This window comes from Botrytis byssoidea, assembly GCF_014898295.1.
Source record: "Botrytis byssoidea strain MUCL 94 chromosome Unknown BBYS_007, whole genome shotgun sequence".
Classification (NCBI taxonomy): Eukaryota; Fungi; Ascomycota; class Leotiomycetes; order Helotiales; family Sclerotiniaceae; genus Botrytis; species Botrytis byssoidea.
Genome location: NW_024065848.1, coordinates 528,493 through 548,542, shown reverse-complemented (window position 1 = coordinate 548,542; position 20,050 = coordinate 528,493). Strand labels below are relative to the sequence as shown.

General features: G+C 44.6%; 5 protein-coding genes across 5 annotated transcripts; 1 reads left to right on the top strand and 4 right to left on the bottom strand.

Annotated features, from left to right (window-relative positions):
* Positions 1 to 431: 431 nt before the first annotated feature.
* Positions 432 to 7,035, bottom strand: EAE97_004199 (uncharacterized protein; the record flags this gene model as incomplete). Its single annotated transcript, XM_038874711.1, has 3 exons — positions 432 to 449; positions 510 to 6,806; positions 6,871 to 7,035. The coding sequence occupies 3 exons, from the start codon at positions 7,033 to 7,035 to the stop codon at positions 432 to 434; spliced, it is 6,480 nt and encodes a 2,159-aa protein (XP_038734155.1).
* Positions 7,036 to 8,360: 1,325 nt separating this feature from the next.
* Positions 8,361 to 10,213, bottom strand: EAE97_004198 (uncharacterized protein; the record flags this gene model as incomplete). Its single annotated transcript, XM_038874710.1, has 2 exons — positions 8,361 to 9,997; positions 10,054 to 10,213. The coding sequence occupies 2 exons, from the start codon at positions 10,211 to 10,213 to the stop codon at positions 8,361 to 8,363; spliced, it is 1,797 nt and encodes a 598-aa protein (XP_038734154.1).
* A 945-nt stretch (positions 10,214 to 11,158) lies between these two features.
* Positions 11,159 to 12,930, bottom strand: EAE97_004197 (uncharacterized protein; the record flags this gene model as incomplete). The annotated part of the gene is made up of 5 exons (XM_038874709.1): positions 11,159 to 11,255; positions 11,313 to 11,552; positions 11,604 to 11,916; positions 11,970 to 12,231; positions 12,304 to 12,930. 5 exons carry the CDS (start codon positions 12,928 to 12,930, stop codon positions 11,159 to 11,161), a joined length of 1,539 nt encoding a protein of 512 aa, XP_038734153.1.
* Positions 12,931 to 14,268: 1,338 nt separating this feature from the next.
* EAE97_004196 (uncharacterized protein) lies at positions 14,269 to 15,978 on the top strand (the record flags this gene model as incomplete). Its single annotated transcript, XM_038874708.1, has 1 exon — positions 14,269 to 15,978. The coding sequence occupies one exon, from the start codon at positions 14,269 to 14,271 to the stop codon at positions 15,976 to 15,978; it is 1,710 nt and encodes a 569-aa protein (XP_038734152.1).
* Positions 15,979 to 16,538: 560 nt separating this feature from the next.
* EAE97_004195 (uncharacterized protein) lies at positions 16,539 to 18,124 on the bottom strand (the record flags this gene model as incomplete). The annotated part of the gene is made up of 2 exons (XM_038874707.1): positions 16,539 to 17,829; positions 17,889 to 18,124. 2 exons carry the CDS (start codon positions 18,122 to 18,124, stop codon positions 16,539 to 16,541), a joined length of 1,527 nt encoding a protein of 508 aa, XP_038734151.1.
* Between the last annotated feature and the right edge of the window lie 1,926 nt (positions 18,125 to 20,050).

Below are 20,050 nucleotides of genomic sequence, written 5' to 3'. Positions count from 1 at the left end.
CAGTCAAAATCGAAATCAAACCAATCTAATGTAATCTTGTTATTCCCAATCGTATCCTATCACACTCCCAGTCTGCATACTGACCCATCCCATTCCGCCCTAAATAATTCATCCTAACCTAGCCTGAGCACCTAATCCGTAGATAAAAAAATCCTAGCCCAAACCCAGAACCATAAACAACTCCAGGTTTCATCCGCTAACTCTATAGGAGAAGGAAGAACGACCAGTAATCAAGAAAAGGAAATGCACCATTCTCAATGCTCATACAAAAAACCCCTTCGCCATGCTTGCACTTGCGCAATTTCGCAATTTAAACAAATATACTATGACATCAATTTCAACCCCTTCCTTAATATTCGTGATTGCTTGTTTGGTGTTTCCTCCTATTTCGCGCGGTCTTTATGAAAAGTGAATTGGCTACGGGGAGAAGCTCAATGCTTTTTATATTTCTGAAGAACAAGTTAGTAAATTATTTCATCAAAAGAATAAAACATCAAGATAAAACTTACAGCATCAACCCTCTCCAGATTCTTCTTATCTAAAGTATTCGTAGCCCCCATCAACACTTGTCCAGCCCCCTTTGCCACTCCAATCACTGGTCTCAATATCACAGTAGGAGCATGTTTCCTCACGGCCTTCAATACCCCCTTCGCATTGCCATCTTCCATGACCTCTCCCGGAACTGCGATAATTGCATCTCGAGCCATAATCAGATCTCGCTGTAAGCTAGCGTACCCGCCCCTGAGGCCCTGCATTACACCAACAGGTTGATTGGCATAGAGTGAGATTTGCTTGCGTTCATCTTCGTCATCGCTGGAATTGCCATGGGATAGAGAGGCATCTTGGGGCCCAAGAAGACCTTCAGCCCCTTGTAGGACGGTTTGTACACCAATGGCAACTTTAGCACCGAGTTTGACGAGTTCGGTACCCGTGGTTTTAGCAAATATGGCGGCGCCTCTGGAGATGTTCCGAACGATTCTTCCATCCTTCTTATATTCGTTCATGGGTACCGCCACGAGATCTTTGAAACCACTTCCGACGTTAACGATAGAGCGGACTGGAGCCAACCCGGCCAAGATACCGGGAAGTTGATGTTCTTTGACATCTGGCGTCCAAATATCATTGAGGACTTGGCCCATCTTGTCGAACCCTGAACAACCGTGAATGATACAATGTCTGAGTGTCAGATCAGCTCCGTCAAGTATCATGAAGTTCATGAATTCCGTAGTGCGACCGGAACGAAGACCAGAATAGTCGACACGTTTTGGCTTGAAATCCAATTTGACATCAATGGAATTAACTTCCACTCTTTGTAGGAATGGTTTCTCGCCCGGAGCTTCAGGTTCGAAATCCGATTCTACCTTGAATTCGAAGAATCTAGTGATGAAGTCAAGAGCGTCTTGATCAACGTGAAGCCGAAGTGGAAGAATAGTCACTTTGATAACCATCTCAGTTGCAGCAAGTGTAGGAACAGGTTTCACATTCATGATCTCGATGTGAACCATATTTGAACCCTTTTCTCTTTCACCTGCATCTTGCATGTAAGTAGCGAATTTTCTCCAGGTCGAGGTGCGAATGTTATCAAACACCTCGAGATCATGTACACGAACATCAATGGAACTCTGGGTTTCACCACTGAAGGGCGGGAAAGTCACAAGGTCGACACAGACTCCTTTCAACTCGAATGCAATCTTATGGTGTTTAGTTCGATTGAGTCGAAGCTTCTTGGCTGCGCGTCCGCCTCCTTGTCTGCTTGTGGTGGCAGTATAACTCGTGGTTGCTACTGATTCCGTTTCGGTAGCATTGTCGTTCAGCTGTTGATTGATAGCTGCAGCGAGCTCACGGGGATCACGACTGTTGGGAATGTCGATCCACATTGAGTTGAGCAAAAAGGTTCCACGCTCAGTATCTTCGTCATCATCGATATCCTGCTCCCAAGTTGAGCGTCTTTCATTCCGAGCACGCTTTTCAATGGCTTTGGATTCGATGTCTTGTACAGCTTTGGAAATTGTATCCCGAGTTTCTTGCCAATCGTAGCCATCAAATAGATTCCAGATGATGTGTACATCTCGTACGCGTAACCTCAATGGGCTCTTCTTGACTTTGCTGTAGCTGGAGGTATCATAGGTATTCTTGGCCGAGTTCCACCTATGAGCGGACTGCTCCAGTGATGTGCCTGTCCCAAAATGGTCCTCGTGGAACGATAGAGCTACGTTATCAATTTCTGGCTCTTCCACAAAGCTGTCCAGTAAAACACCATCCCGAGTATCGCGTGCGGTGAGGTTCAGGGACGCTAATGAATCCTCTGAATCGTCAAGGACAGCTTCTTTGTATCCGTCGTCGGATCCACCTTTACAGTAATCGGAATCGAAGCCGAGTTCGCTTCCTCCTTCGTCAGTTAAGTCCCCAAGCTCTGTGAAATCATTGCTAAATTCGTATTGACCTTCAGGAGTTCCAAAGGCATCTATTGATACAGAGGCCAGAAGATTGTTAAGCGGAACAACCTTTGTTTGATAAGTGTTCTCCTCCTTTCTCGGTGCTTTTACCGGTGGAGCTAATTTACCAAGCACGCTGATCAATGTTTGAGTGGAGTCGGCGCATGATTCAAGCACGAAGAGATCATCTCGCAACTCAACATCAAGGCAATTCCGACCATCATCGTCAACGGAAAGAAGAACAGTGGCCTTTGCAGATGAAATGTAGCTGACTGACACATAGCCCATTGAAGTGAGATCTGCCACTTGATTACTGCTACCATTAAAGGAATTCCTTTTATGATCTGATTGCGCAGTACTTGCAAGATGAGCAACATTGTCAATGACAAGAAGAGAAGCCTTGCTTAACTCAGCTGTGACACTTGCGTTCTGATCCTTTGGTAAAACCGCAACCACATGTGCTTCGGTCAATACGGCAAGAATTTTCGAAGGCAAGCCCAAGGGATTGAGACCCACGATGCAGTCTTTTAGAACGACATCAATGGCCATTGGTTTGGCCGGACTACTACTGGACGCGGGGCTTTTTTCAACACTCTTCTCCTTACCCTTTGGAGTTGGTGGCTGTGCTAAGTCCCGCAGTGTAGCGACTGACGTCGTGATACTAGCTGACATCTCATCTCCAGTTGCAGTATCCGCCAGCCCGAGCAGCATCATGAGTGTAGGAACGCGATATTCGACTTTTAGATTCCAAAGTTTGATTTTCACGATAGGCTCCATCTCATCACCAATCAATCGAGCCATAATGCTTGGAATTCGTAATTCTGGCCTATTGAATACTTGATCTGTGCCCGCACCAATCAACTCCTCAGAATGGTTTCGGTAAGCAGAAACCGTGCCGACACTTAACGCTACTAGCGATGGTATAGGGATTTGCGCCATATCCAAATCAGTAGCCTTGAGTTGAAGACTACCCACAGAGCTGTTGACATCGACGTCGGCACCAAGCTTCTTGACTTTGACCAAGGACAAAAGACCCGGTCGATCATCGTCGGGTAAGTACTTTGTGACTGTGGATAGCCTTGCGACCTCCTCACCCAATTCTGGAAGATAGCTCAACTCTTGCAACTTACCAATTTTGGCCTGTAGATCATCCACAGTAAGTCGGAGTACAGATCCTTGTTGTCTTTGACGAAGTAGAGTATCAAGAAGAATATCATCGTCTTGATCATACTTTGAATTCGATGGTGCGATTAATGCCAACAATCGATCTATATCGTTGTCCTTGGGTGCGTTTAAGAACTCAATGCGCGTCGTGGAAACGTCAATAGCAATGGCGGGATCGTCAACGGAATGCTTGAGATGTGGCCCAGACAATCTGATCTTGTCAATACCAATGCCGATTCCTTCCTCGCGACTGATCAACTTCACAGCAGAAGTTTCAACTCCCACGCTGCATTCAGTGCCCACCAAGTCAAGAATCAACCCACCGATCCTAACATCTGCCTTGTTCTGCACCGCCACTGTTTGATCATCAAGTTCGATAGGCGTATTGAATTTTACGCCTTTCGTCTTCGGCTTTATTACTGGGCTGGAAATGACTGTCGAGTTCGACGCCATCGAGCTACCAAGGTTGAGTACACTGCTCAATCCACCAAACCAGCTAAAAGTCTCATCAAGATGCTGCAGGTCAACCGCCACATGCAAGGGCAGCGTATGGACCTCAAATCGAGTACTGTCATGACTTTGGTATATATTGGCAGACACGTCAATGCCAGCAGAAGCGGCAAGATCACGAGTAGAAGCTCTCACTTGAAGACCTGCATCAAAAGAAATTATGTTTTCTTGAGCGTAGCCAAAAATGAACTTCTGTAGTGTTATGCTAGTCTTGGTAGTAGTGCCCGAAGGATCTCTAGAGACATTGAACCCCTTGATTGTGGTCTTGAGAAGAACATCCGAATCCGATGACTTCGTCGGTGGTTCTGAAATCTGTGAACCCAAAGTACCCTTAAGATTTTCCAAGAACTTAAGTGATACAATTTGCGCACTGACCCTGAGTTGAGGTTCAGGAGAGCTAGATGTAGGCTTACTTGATACAGTGGTTGCTTGTGTCTTCTGTTTCATAGACCCTTGAATCTGGCAAACGAGCTTATATATAAGTCTGCCCACAGATACATCAAATTGAGCCAGTAGATTTCCCACGTCAACCTCAATTGATTTGTTCTCTTCAGGCTTCTGTGGTGGCTGTATTGGAATTCTCGGTGTTGGTTTCGGCGACGACCGTGAATGTTGGTCTCTGGGTAGATGGATAGAAAATGCCCCAGGAAGATCCATTGTGTTTGACTGCGAGTCATTGTGGCCGTCAAAAGTGCTGCCAAATAGTGCTGATTCAGCAGCTGCATCTACAGGATCAGAAGAAGGGTTATTCATCGCCGGAATATAGATAGCGACTTGATCAAGACTGAAGATCTGCTTCGTCATTCGCTTATAGTCACTAGAAGCAACAACAGACTTCACTGAGAGATCGCTCGAAACTTTGTGTAAGATCTCAGGCTGGCGTGGAGTTTCCGGGCGAATAGAACCTATGCTTCTATTTGATGCATGTAGTGAGCTTGAGGGCAAGATCGTGGATTTCTCAAGAAAATTAAGGTCTGACGCGCCATCCGAATGCATAGAGTGGCGAGCATGCTCAAGATTGTCGAGCTTTTCCACTCGTGTATCATAGTCCCTTGGGGTAAGTGGTGGAGATCTCGCATCTTCGCTATCAGTGCCTGAATCTGCCCACCCACCGGGGATTGGAGCAGCAGAAGTAAATGAGACCGCACTCATGTACATGCTCTCAGCCTCTTCATGACTGAATAATTGAGACTGCGCAAGATCATCTCCAATCTCCTCATTGAAAGTGGAGCTACTACTTTCACTCATAGAATCTTCCGATGGAACCCTAGACTGCTGAACTAAATAAGTCCGATCAAGCGGCGCGGTAGTGGGCGGAAGTGTCGGCTGTGAATGAGATATTCGCTCCACAGAGAATCTAGTATGAGCTCTGGGGGGCAGCATGGTAGATTGTAACATGTTGTGAGCTCTGTTAACGCTGTGGAATGCATTGAATTCTGGAGCCTGACCAGAGGGCGAGGAAATGTGAGCAGAGGCCCTTGGCGTTGAAGTGCGTGAATTTCCGCCAGGTGTGCTATGTTCAGATTGTGATATTGAAGATCTCATATCATCTCCCTCAGGATGATCCAAAAGTAGGGAGTCGGTGACTTGGTCAAGAATTGCTGAGCTTTGAAGCAAGCTATCTCCCATCTCGCTGTTGTCGATATACCCATGCTCGCTGCCGGAAGGACTGGAATGTCCATCTTCTGATGCATCATCAGATCGTCCACTATCATTAGCAACAGTCGAACCTTTAACCACTGGCGAGGGTTTCACGGGCCTTGAAGGAGGTGAAGGACGTCTTATTTCCGGCAGTGAAGATTCGGAGACTCGTAGTGACGAAGCAGGAGATGAGGGGGGGCTAGGGGAAACAACTCGATCAGATGCACCCATGCTTTCCACAGAAATGGTTTGTGTTTCTTCTGATGATCGCTTATCTGTAGCCCGCCGAGATTCGGTTACGTCAGAGTGCGGAGGTATTGGCGATACAACGGAGGATGATCGAGAGAGAGTCTGAAATAAATTTGCCTCTGTGATAAGTGCTCCTTGAATATTGCTGAGACAGATCAGTCTCTTTCCCTCCTTGAATAACGATGTTATGTCCTTCCCCCCTCTCGTCTGGGCGGACTCAATATCATGTGTAACTCCCTCGATATCGACATCGTCAATCTTCAATTGAACTGTTACTGGATCCGTGGTACGGTTTGGTGTCGGTCCTTCTGCAGGAATATCGAGATCCACATTGAAAGTAATCCCACGCACCCGTACTTGTAGCCTGTCCACAATGCCCTGCAAAAATCTAGCCATGAACGCCGGTAACGAGAGAGCCGTCCCAGTCCCAACAGGTGAGTCTCCTCCCTCATTAGATGTAACAGACTCTGATACATCCTGCGTCTCCCCAAGAATTGCGGCTTCCAACTCTTCTTTTTCTTCTCTCGATTCGGTTTGTAGAAATGATGCCGCAAGGTCCTCTGCAGTTGGAAGTGTGGGATCTGGGTCCTGGTTTCTCGATAGCGACTTCTTCCTTAACCTGTCATGGTTTGTCCGTGAACTATATGCACCCTTCTCCTCCCTAACCCTCAACTGCACATCCACCCCATCAACTTCGACCAATATCGGGCTGCTATATATATCGACCGGTATCGTGAGCCGCAGCAGTAAAACTTTCGCTTTACTTAATGCGATCGTGGAAGGAAGTTGTAGTAAAGTCTCGAGTTTCTACATCTCGCATATTAGCATGACATGCTCATCCTCGACGTCAAGATCATGATATAACTAGTACCTTTAATCTCAACCCGACATCCTTAAATTCAAACGTGCTATTTTTCCCCCACGCAATATCCAAATTCTCTAAATCCAATGCATCCGTCTCGAAGACTTCCAAACTAGAGAGCGCATATTGGAGTAATCGTTTGGGCATCGAGGATAATTGGAAATAAGACGCCATTGTTGCTTGCGACTTCGTTATGCAAGGGATTATTAAAAGTTATTAAGAGAAATCAACGCCTCTAAGCAATAATGTCTTAAAGAACACTGATAAGAAAGAAAATAAGAAGTTTCGGCGTATTTGATGGATGGTTTTATCTTAAGAAGAGGAAGGGCGGCTTCTGACGTCGACCTCGTGCACTGATATTGTCCGGGGCAAGATGGGAATCATACTTGACCGTACTCTCAGATGTTAAAGTCGCTACAGTTCAAATATATCAATAATAATCAGTGAATGTATTGTTCAACAGACCTTTGTGACTGTTGATAAAGATTCCCTACCGTAGATAATGGTAGGTACTTTAAATGGTTCAGTAATAGGTTGTAGGTAGGTAGAAAGGTGGAAATTTAGGTAGAAGAGGATAGGATGTATGTGGGTTGCGAGAGCGAGTGATTGTTTTCGGGCGATATCCTTATCGATAAGACCACTAAATTTCCTCGTGCGGCTTGGCTTACTGGTCCTGACGTGGATTTATCCAAGTACACACCACCCAGCATTAGCTGAATGATTAGATTCGATTTTCTTGTCGAACCAATTATTATCTTCTACATATATTGAGATTCCACGAGGTATTTCTTCTCTGTTTTAGAGCCTACGAGAAAATCATCATGCAGAGAGGTCTTTGGGTTTTGTATATTGTAAGGGCACTCTTGTTCTATATTAGGTTTATATAGAACTACCTAGGTATACCTATGTTTTATACCTAAAGCTAACCTTATGTGTTTCGTTAGTGTCCATGTATGATCATATGACATGATCTGGAGCTCTTTGATGTTTGGGAAGAAGGTTTAGAAGGGGTGTCTGGATAGAAGAAGCTTTTGAAAGAGAGAAGGGAGAAAAGAGAGAAGGAAATTATTCTACATAAGGCGGACTCTAAAACTTATATACAATGACTATATGTACAGCGCACACCTGAATTATTGTTACTCAAAGTGTAAATCAGAAATCGTACAAGCAGGATTACTATAGGTAGATAATTCAATAATGACCCTTGTGCATGACCATAATGTATGAGGGAACCTTGAAACCTTGGAGCTCTCTAACATCTGTACGAGTCTGACTACATAATCGCATAGGCAGTAGCTGGAATATAACAAAAGCTTCGAAAGGAGCTATTTTATCTGATTTCTATATAGATGATTATAATGTTGAATTTCGACTTCCAGTCGAGGGTATCGTGACCCTCCCTAATCATGACCTAAATCGCCTTGTTGAATGCACATGCTTCCCTAACACAAAACCTTTCAACTCCGAATAGGACTGAATTATCATCGGATATACTCAATTTAGTCCTGAGCAGCCAACGGACCATCCCCATCTTCTCTGATTTTTCTCGCACTATCTTCATCGTCGCCAAACTCCGTTACTATCCACAAGCAAAATTGTTCCCACTCCACGCTCCATTCTTGCAATCTCTTCGCCCTCACACCATTACCCATGGAAGCTTCCTTAACATCCTCTAACCATTTGCCAGCGCTTTGATCCTCGAATGCTGCCCATCTTACACTGTTTTCAGCCAGTGAACCTAGACCAGCAAGTCCAAGATTATCCCAGCCTTGCAAAGCTTGCCAGAAATCATGCGTCATACCATTAACATCCTGACCAAGAATCGAAGGGTCATCGTTACAGAGAGAGCAGGAAACTCCTCGCGCGAGAAGCGCTGGTAGAGGGTGTGACATGATCGAAGCACAGAGGCGAAGGACCTCGTTTGAGATTGGACAACTCTCCACGAGAATTTTCTTCTCCTTGACCAAGTCAATCAATAAAGGATGCTTGTATAAGGAGAATCCATGACCGATGCGACGAGTTCCGAGTAGAACAGCATCGAAGAGATTCTGATCAGTATCGCTACCATCACCAAGACATTCTCCTGCATGAAAGAAGAAAGGTATTTCGACTCCTTCTTGCGCGCACTGTTTCTTGAACCAGAAAAGCTCTGGCAAAAGATCTTTTAATGGTCTTCCAGCATCTTCTTGACCAACAAGATCATATCCGGATATGAGATCCGGGTAAGTCATCTTGATTGTTAAACAAGCATCCATATCTTCTACGATCTTTCTTGTATCCAAAACTCGAAGACCAGTCCAAATCATCCTTGCTCCCCAGAATCCCTTACCCTCTTCTGAAGCCTTAAACTTTTCGATTTCCTCTCCGAAAACTTTGAACATATTGCTGTATGTATCATCTGCTTTCTCTTGACCTTCGCGGTAATAAAAGAATGTGAATGCCAGTCGTAAATCAACCCATTTGACACCATCGGCAAGTAAAGTCTGCATCATTCTCTTCATGAATGCCTTGAATATAGGCTCATAAAAGATGGCTGTGTTTAAAATCGTAAAAACCGAAGAGAACTTCCTCCAGACTGCATCAACACCATGATGATGTTCAATAGACTCAGTATCAGTAATAGTGCATCGACTCCGAAGCCAACGCAAGAATCCTTCTCGCCCACCTTCGGGAAAAGCCTCTGCAGCATCCTTCAAGGGCACAAAACTAAATGGTTTATACCCCTCCTTCCAAATTTCCGCACCTTCTCCATCTCCCTTCTTCCTGAACCTAAACTTAACGGGCCCCGCCTCCCTACTTTCAGGAGAATCTAAAGCTCTATCACAGAAGATGCACATGCCCTCTGTCTTCAGCATTTCTTCAAATAAGAAATCATAATCAACCATCGCATCCATATGCGCATGCAAAAGCGCGCCCTTGGGCATCTTTTTCACAATCTGCCATAATTTCGTCTTCTCCATCCTTTCCTTTGCCAGACTGAACATCATACCTGGATATATATTCTTCCCCGTTTCTTGCGCAACATGGTCCTCGAATTGCGAGGTCCACGTCGAGGCTTGTTCTTCGAGACGGATGCGGGATACGATGTTACAGGCTTCTTGCGCGAGAGGTGAGAGAGTGGATCTGAATGCATAGTCTGTTGTAAAGAATATAAGTAAGTGAGAAATGATAGTATGGAAGGATATTACGAACCACTGCGCTGCTGTTTTTCCTGGTCTATAAGTGCTTCTCTTCCACCAATGTACTGGTTAATGAACGGTTCATCCTTTGCAGGAAGCCCAGCAGCTATTTCGGCATATTCGTCGTCTGGTATCGTGGATGGCCATGGAAGGTCTCTGACTCTATTAGACATGATTGTAGAGCTATTTGACTTGATTAATGGACTGTTGACATTGAAGAGCTTGATGGTAGGAGAAGTAGAATAGCTAGATAAGCTTGCGAAGTGGCTAACAAAGTTATTTGAGTATCTGAAAAGCTCAAAGAGTGGAAGCGATCTAGTTTCTAATTATCTCCTCACTCCACTAACAAATCTTCGAATCTCAATCTCGAATCACTTTGGTATGATGAATCATCGGCTAAAGATTACAGAATAGGTAGGTAGTAGTTGTTACACCAAAGCATGAATGGGGGATGGCGGGGTCCTTCCGATAAGAGCGATAAGCATTTGGTAAGAGTTCCTAAAATTGCCCTTATCCCTGATGAGTGGGAGCGAATTGGTTTAGCTACATATATGTTACGTATTTATGTGACCTACAAAAGTAGAATGAGCATCCTTAAATAGGTAGTCTGAGTATATTCAAGGATCCAAATTCAATCATTATGTCCTTAAATTACCGAGTACGAAATGAGTCCAATACATCAAATATCACTGGCTGGGAACTAGTCGGCAGCTTACGTAGAGAGCCGACTATTAGTTGAGGAAGATTTCTTAGTTAACATACCATAGCTCAGGTATGCTGATGAGATGTTAAGGTTGCTGCATACATTTTTTTGGAGTCCGCAGAAACGCGAGGGCAGATACAAAGGGGAAATCTGTTGTGACCTATTGCCACCTGAGCAGACCTATGACTGTCCCAATTCGTAACATACAATCGCGCCTCATGTTTCCAGAGAATACACAATAAGTTCGGTTATTCCTCTCCAGTGATCGAGAGCGTACTAAATATAAAGTCTGAGAGAACTTTATTATATCATACCACATTTAGCTCTGTAGCTCTAATTAAATTATACCAAGCTTGGAATGCTTCAATGGCGTGCTGTTCTCCCAATGTTTCTGGCCCTGTGTCCCGATGATCATCTACAACATACTCTTTGGCATATTTTTCAGGGCCTGCCTTACTCCCAAATCGCCCAATACCTCCTCGGCTCCACCCAAGATAGCATCGAATTTGTACCTATAAGATATCAGCAAGATGTTTCCGGTGAAAACTTCTCATAGCATGGATACTCACGTTCTATGGAACATCTCAATGGTTCTTCCCATCCCACTCTGAGTAAGCGCACGTCCACCGAAAATCTGCACAGCTTCATCTGCACATTCATGAGCTGAACGGGTAGCGAACATCTTAAGGAGACCAATTGGGCCCGCGAGATGAGTCGCTTGTTGTTTGTATGGCATCAAAGTCATCTGATACGTGATATTCTCTAACCATGCTTGATTTGCCTCACAGTGAGATATCATCTTAGCAAGCCTATAAAGGTCAATTAGGAGTTTCATCCGCACATGAAGGAGCCAAACTTACTTTTGTCGGATGACTGGCTGATCAGTCAATTTCTTGCCAAATACCAATCGTTGGTTACTCCACTTGATACATTCTTCTGTTGCTAGTCGCATCATGCGAGTGACACCACTAGCCATCATCCATCTTTCATGGTTGAAGTTACTAAGGATAACGTGGATACCCTTGTTCTCTACTCCCAAGAGATTCTCAACTGGTACCTTTACGTTATCGAAAGTGACATAAGCAGTTCCAGCTGTAGGTGAGTAGGAGGTTTTTATTGGTGTTGTCTCTACACCCTCGCCTCTTTCAATCAACACAACAGACAGTCCCTTATCTAGAGAGTGTGTTAGTATATGATTGAGCATGAGAAGTAATATTTAACAGTACCTGTTTTAACACCAGTTACGAAGTAATCGCAAAAGACTCCGTTAGTGATCCATTTCTTAGTACCATTTACGATATAGTGTTTGCCATCTTTGGTTTTCTCCGCGGTTGTTCGAATACCTGCGACGTCAGATCCGGCAAATGCTTCGGTGATGGCCAAGCAAATCTTCTTCTTCCCACTAAACACCTCTGCGGCAATTTTATTCTTCCATGCCTCATCGTTGGCAAATTGAAGAACTGCCGTTAAGGAAATGGTCATACCAGCCTGAGATTAAGTGTTAGTCACGCATTGAAATATAGAGTTGACTCTACATAAAAACATGGGCTTATAACTAACCATATTACCATCTTGAAATCCTCTTGCATTAGCGCGAACCATCTCCTGTCCGACAATCATATCATGAAAATAATCGAACTCCTCCCCTTTCACAGCGCCATCCATAAGGTTAACACCATGTAAATGTTTCCCCGGGCCCAATCTCATATGTAAGATCCCCATCTTCGACATTCGATCAATCAAATGTTGTGGAATATGCGCCCCAGTTTTTTCACACTCCTGAGCAACAGGTGTAACATATTGATCCGTAAAGATTCTCATTGCCTTTTGCAACCTCCTGTGACTTTCATTATAATAAGGACTCTTGAATTGTGGAGTTAACCATGTAGGTTCTCCGTATGGCACGACACTCAAATCCCCAACATTCTGTTCAATAACTTGCGATTTCTCGCCTTCAATTGTGCCAATACATAAATTCGAGTATTTTTGTAGGACTTCTTGTCGATGTAAGTTATAGAATGCTTCGGTTGCGTCTGTGCCGGCAACTTGTTTTAAGACGGATTCTCCTCCTGGATGAGCATCGACAAATTCAGTGACATCGTAGACCTTGCTGTCGATTATAAACCAGAGAGATTCCTCAGTATTATTTTTGGAGACTTCGTCTCGCGTGAGGGTGTGGTGAGGCATTGTGATGAATTGAAGGAAAGTAAATGGATGATGGTATATAACTTCGGCGCGAGATAAGACAATAAATGAGAGAATCAGTGCATGAAAGGAGAAGAAAAGAGAGATACAGAGTTAATACAACCTGGGGATCCGGAACCATTGAAACGCGCCGTGATTACTATTAGCAGTAGGGAATGTAAGGTTACCGAAACCTGGGGAACGGGGCAAAATACCGAGGTTCAATCAACCAATTGACGTTCTCGAATTACTAGCATGTCCGGACTGCCATCCAAAGCTTTCGGATGCTTGAACTGTACACTTCACTTGTGTGGGTTCAACGATTCTTTTCTTCAATTCGTACACTGCAACGATGGGGGTCGTATTAGCTAAAGCCACACCAAATTCAACGGTACTCAGGTATCGTCGTATATTCACAGAGCATTGCGTAAGTTTTACTCATACCTCACCAGGACGACTTGTACAAATGTGCATGTTTTCAAACCGCGTTGAGGCTCGCCGGAGAAACCACAAATTAGATATCAAATATCTTCATTGCTATTGTTGAAAACCATGATAAGTCTATTGAAATGCTTTGTCCATTTCTGGCTGATATTAAGCTCTAATTGTCTTCCCTTTTCATTTTAATCAATACTTGCAGAAGGAGGAGGGAGTGGAGGTGTATGTGGAATGTGTATTATAATACGTATCGCTTAGAAGATTGGCCCCTCATTTACAACCACTGTATAGCCCCGATGAGAATTTGCGGGTGTATTTTTCTGAAGCTCAAAATCGAGACTCCTACTATTGATCATGGCAATGGACATATTTCTCTTCGAGGCAACAACAAGGATGGTGACGAAGTGCGAGCGCGGAGAAGAAAGAAAGTACCTCGGATGAACCACTTGACCTACTAGGTTGTCCACCAGATCGACCAATCATATCTCATGTATCGTATCTATCACATCATCGCATCTGATGTGCATCGCTACTATTAGAATTTGGAATCTAGTGATTTCTATTTACGTGGATTACAGATCTCGCTCTTCTTTTTTATTCTCGTGGCAATAGATGCCGGATAAAAGACATGGATATGACTGCGATCCCAATGAAGTTATTCACTATCTCAGATCTTTCTCAAATTGGAACAGTTTCCGATGCATACCAAGCCGGGGATTGGCCGAATGCAGAGCAATGGCTTTGGAGGGGCGCATCAATAGCTTCTTTACATGTTCCCCGCGTTTACTGAAAGAATATGGGGTATATAGTTCTGATTCTGTCTAAAATCTTATCAAGATGGTTCATTGATCGTTGCGGGAACCATATTTCAAGCTGAAGTGTCTGTCTTTGAAATTGAACAATATGCTTCTCCAGGGTATCACCACATGGCTCTTGATATCTCTCACTGTAGCCCTGCCTGCTCCAGAGAGACGTCAATTGGCACCTACAGTTCAGATATCACATGCCAAAATCATCGGGTCTAGCACATTAGGAATTGACACATTCAAGGGAATTCCCTATGCTCAACCGCCCACCGGGTCTCTTCGCTTGAAACCACCCAAAAGTATCACCAGAAACCTGGGAACTATCCAAGCAACAAGTGTCCCCACAGCTTGTCCCCAAGGTTCAGCCTCCGGTCCCGTCGGTGAGGATTGTCTAACACTCAACATCCAACGTCCGTCAAACATTACTCGGCACTCTAAACTGCCTGTGCTCTTTTGGATATACGGCGGCGCTTTCGCAGGCGGCTCCACTCAATCTTTCGATGCAACGCAACTTCTTCGAACTTCCATTTCGAGTTCCCAGCCTTTCATTTACGTAGCTGTGAATTATCGTCTAGGAGGTTTTGGTTTCCTAGCCGGTTCCGAAATCCTCAGAGATGGATCTTCTAATCTCGGTTTGTTAGACCAAAGACTAGGTCTTCAATGGGTCGCCGACAACATCGCTTCTTTCGGAGGCGATCCCGATAAAGTCACCATATGGGGTGAATCCGCAGGTTCAATTTCAGTATTTGATCAAATGGCTCTTTATGGCGGCCAATACCATTACAAAAACAAGCCTTTATTCCGCGGTGCAATCATGGATTCTGGCTCCATCACTCCCGCCCAAACAGTCGATAGTCCGCGCGCACAAGCAGTATACGACCAAGTCGTGCTTGCGGGCGGCTGTCAAAATTCCACCCACACACTCAAATGTCTCCGCGCCCTTCCTTACGAAACATTTCTCGCTGCAACACTAGCTCCCCCCTCCTACACATCCTACACATCCCTCGCACTCTCCTATCTCCCACGTCCGGACCACAAAAACGGCGTCCTCCCTGCCTCCCCCGAAATCCTCGCTTCCCACGGCCAATTCGCCCCCGTCCCCTTCATAATCGGCGACCAAGAAGACGAAGGAACATATTTCGCTCTCGTCCAAACAAACCTCACCACCACCTCCCTCCTAACCTCCTACCTTCAAACCATCTTCTTCCCCACCGCTCCCCCCTCCAAAATCGCCTCCCTCGTCGCCGCCTACCCCGACGACCCCTCCGCCGGCTCCCCCTTCAACACCGGCACAAACTGGAACATCTACCCACAATACAAACGTCTCGCCGCCCTCCTCGGCGACATCGTATTCACCCTATCCCGCCGCCTCTTCCTATCCTACTCATCCCGCATCCACCCAAACGTAAAAATATACTCTTACCTCTCCAGCTACGGCTACGGCACCCCCATTCTGGGCACCTACCACGGAAGCGACATCGGCATCGTCTACGGCCAATCCCTCGGCTTCCCCCAACAATCCATCCAAAAATACTACCTCAATTTCCTGTACACGCTCGATCCGAATCGCGCCGCGAATCATGATGGATATGGCAGTGGTAGTGATACCCACAATTCCCACCCTAGCACAAACATAACCGCAAATACAAATACAAATACAACACAAACCCCCACCTGGCCCCCCTGGACTCCGCAAACCAAACAACTGCTCAATTTCCAAGCGGCGCAGAATATATTGATCACGGATGATTTTCGTCAGGAACAGTATGAGGTGCTCAAGAAGATAGTAGGCGTTTTGCATGTATGAGTGAGGAAGGAGACAAGACGTGCGAAATGTGGGGTTGTTGATTTGTGGTTTTTGCTTATATCCTACCCGTGAAGAAACGAAGGGAGAATAGCGATGAGAATCAGAATGAGGAAGGGGAGGGGGGATGCGTATTTACTGTATACTATATGCACCACACTGATAGAGTGTTGGTATCACGGTGCTATGTGGCGCATAATAATCCTTAGACTGCCAATAACCAGATAGGGAAAAGTATATCGTTCTTAAAGCTTTTTGTTCAATCCATAGCAATATAACACTCAATCTGGCTTGGGGATAGATATTGACGATTTTTCTTATAGTTTCTGTTGATTTGTTCGCTAAAATCTGTCTACAGATGTGTAGAGAGTAACAAGCGAAAGTTGGTGAGACCTGCACCATGGTATATATATGCCATATCCCCAATCCCATTGCCTCATTCCCAATCCCTTACCCAAGCCATCGATACCCTAATTTGTACGCTAAAAATCAAAGACTACCCAAACACCAGTCATTTTCCTCGCCGGGATTTCATAAAATCATAGTATGCAAGCATACATCGACTATTTCTTCTCATCTTCGACTTCCGCTTCATGATTCTCCCATCTTCTCTTAACCATTCGAACCCATCTTCTCCTTCTCCATTCTCCTCTTCTACCAGCCCCGTCAACCTCACTCGCTTCTTCCCAACTAATCGGTACCCCTTTCTTCCCTCTTATACTCCCTAAATTACTAGTACTCCCCGTATCCATGACACCTACGGAATCCTCCTCTTGCCCCTCATACCTAATATCATAAACCCATCTTTCACCCTCTGTTTCCACCTCTACACCTGTAATAATCCTTTCTTCAACCCATTCTCTACTCCACAAATCCAACGCCCATTTCTTTTCGCTCCATTCCCAACCTCTTGGACTCTTTACATCCTCGAAAAAACGACAACCGATTGGCCGCCCAGTTTCAATTCGCATACTGCTCATGGGATCATAAGGTGAGCTGCTGAATACGAAATGTTCCCACTCGCCTGCACGGGAAAGTTTTTGGAGCTCGAAGATTTCGACTTCGCGGGTTTCGGGAGATGAATCGAGGATGATGTCATGAGAAATGAAGGTTTCGAGACTAGTTTGGAGGGGTTTTGCACGCGGTTGTACGACTGTTGTATGTGTTGTGATCATTTGGCGTTGAATAGTTGGATGACCGAGAGATGTAATGGTCCAACCTATTGTGAGGAAGATGAAGCGCCATGGCATGAGATGCGAAGCGATGAACATAAATGCTGCTGTTACTACGAGGAAAAGAAACAGAGTAGATGATAGTGGTTCATTAGAGAAATTTGTGGAGGGAGATATTAGAGCAATTACTGTATCGTGGAGGCGAGAGAAATCTTCCATGCAGTTTTGGAGGTCGCGCATGTTACGGAAGAAATCTTTGGAAAGCTCTTTGACGGGTTTGACAACTGGAGCCGGAGCTATTGGCGGACCTATTGTGGAATATGTGAACGAGTCCGTCGTTATAGTTGTAGGAGGCGCGGGGTGACGAGCAATGAATGAAGGTATGAGGATTGCGAGGAGAAGAACCGCCAACGGAAGAACGGTAAGAAGATATGGATCTAGGCAGACGAAGGTATATACTGCAAGAAATGAGAGGGTATGCGACCATTGTTTCCAGCTTAGTAGACGTATCACTTTGGCTTGGAAGACGAAAACCACTCCTATTCTCGCATTGAATCTTCTGAAATTATTCGACATGGTCGTTATATTGAAAGCAGGTCGCTCAACAAAATTTGGAGGAGTAGTAGCCGTATCTTTTCCATTTTCGCCAAGGTCCTCCACTGGTATTACCTGCTGTAGTAATCTGTTGTAATCAGTAGAGTCCTAAGACGACCAACGTCGCAATGTAGAGTTTCGACGTACTTTTCAAGTAATCTATCTTGTACAGTTGCCGAAGTTTCCGAAGCTTTACTGTGTGCCTTTTTGAAGTTTTCCTTCAACTCCGATTTGTGTCTTCTCAATTTTTCTCGCGCCCCTTCTTTCTTAGACACTCCGTTTGCATCCTCCACATCGCCATTAAGGTCGTCTGTATGATCGAATCTTATCACCGGGATAGGATCATCACGATTCACAAACGCATTTGCCGTAAAGTCATCCATCTTCTGAGACTTTTTGAAGTATTAGGCTTCTTCGCGGAGATTGAGGGGTTGTGTCTGGGTTGGGATTCCAACGATCCTTATAAAGATCAATGAGGGGGGAATCTATTCATAGAAGAAACCGTTCAGTCGCAGTGTTTCGTTTCTTCCCTGATAATAAGGTTCCAGCCCATGTGGTAAGTGAATAACATGCTTCAAGTTAATTGAAAAATGATTCCAGTTGTGAAAATTTAGTTGAGGTTTGACCAATTCTATAATGTTTGTCTACGAAGCTCAAACATCTTGGTGTTTGAAGTTGACGCGCTTAGCGATCGATGAACCTACCTGCGGGAAGAGGAGGCATGACGTTTTTGCCGCCGACCACCGACCACCGACCACCCGCAATTGGGCTGAAGGGGTTGGATTTCGGACTTGACTAAATTTCGACTAATTCGAAAAAATAAATTCCCTTCGTTCCGTCTTACCGTCGTAATAGACTTCTTATCCACCCACGCAAGGAGCTATCATTTAAGTTTATTGGGCATGTATTGAATATTCGATCAGTACTTTTGGGATTCGGGAATCAATTGAAGATTCCCCAGAAGTGATAGCAAATGATCTTGGGACAGAGGAAAACGGCAATAAATAAGTATAAAACGCTTTTAACCCATGATCACAGTAACGGCTAGATGATACCGCTTATGCTGTTGTGTGACCCCTTTTTCAAGCTCAAGCTCAAGCTCAAGCTGTAGGTAGATTATACATGAAGCAGTACAGTACCATACTTTCTGTCGTACAGAAACATTCTGCGAGAGTACAACACCAACCAGCATGAATAGCATCATACCATGGCAAGCATGGCTTCCAACACAAGTCAGTTCTTGTCGTTGAAACATGGTTTTAGCCTTTATCAATCTTTTAACTGGGTAATGTTCTTATCATTCGGAATATTTTTCTTACTCAAAACATTGCCTGCACGTGTCAGGGGCTCACAAACTAACAAGCAAGAAGAAAGGCAACTGGCTTGGTCTTACCTACCTACTCGTTAGTATTTGGTGACGGAAGCAGGTGATGCTTTGATGGATGAAAACTGCATCTTGGAGAAAAGGGGTGTGACATCCTGTTTGCATTGTTGTACATTCTCTATGCTCTAGGTGGATCTGTACCTCACAGAATTTGATGTCTAGATACTCCCTACATGCGATATACATTAGTGGAGGAATTAGTTGGTGTTGCCATGGTGTACAAAAATCTGAAGCCGAGTAGGGCAGAAACCTTCATAGTCTCCATAAGATTGCATGTATGAGGAATGGGAATTTTATGTTTACGAGAGAGGAGGAGGGAACGAGGGCTCACTCGGCACAAATCCAGATCAGATTAAACTTTGTAGAAGAAGAAAGTCTGTTGTTTACCTACCTAGGTAGCTAGTACTTGTAATCCAGCTTCAAGTTGCGATATCGATTTGATTTGTATACTATATATCGAATTACCTAGGTATCAACTTGCATCCTGGGTATTCGAGCACTAACTTTCAGAAACCCTACACTCATAATCTTACCAGTCCAATTTGCCATGTATCATTCACATTCACACAATATACCTTCACGCCCAATAATCACCTTGACTTATTAGACAGACCACGATATTTGCAGACCTGGATTTCCCTCCACCAGACCATCAATATTTGATACTCGATATATACTAAATACAGATTGCTCGACCCGGTAAACAATCTACACGTCCGTCCATACATGGGTGTCCTCATTAAATCAATGATATAATTATCAAATAATCCTTCTCTATAGTGAGGAAGCATTGAAAGCATTGACAGTGGTAATAAAGTTGTGATTGCATTGCTTGGGTCTCCTGGAAAGAGTTCGTCGTCCTGCAGCATGTGTGATTAACTTTATTGATGGTCTCAAGATAGATAGCTACAAGGAGAAGAAGGTG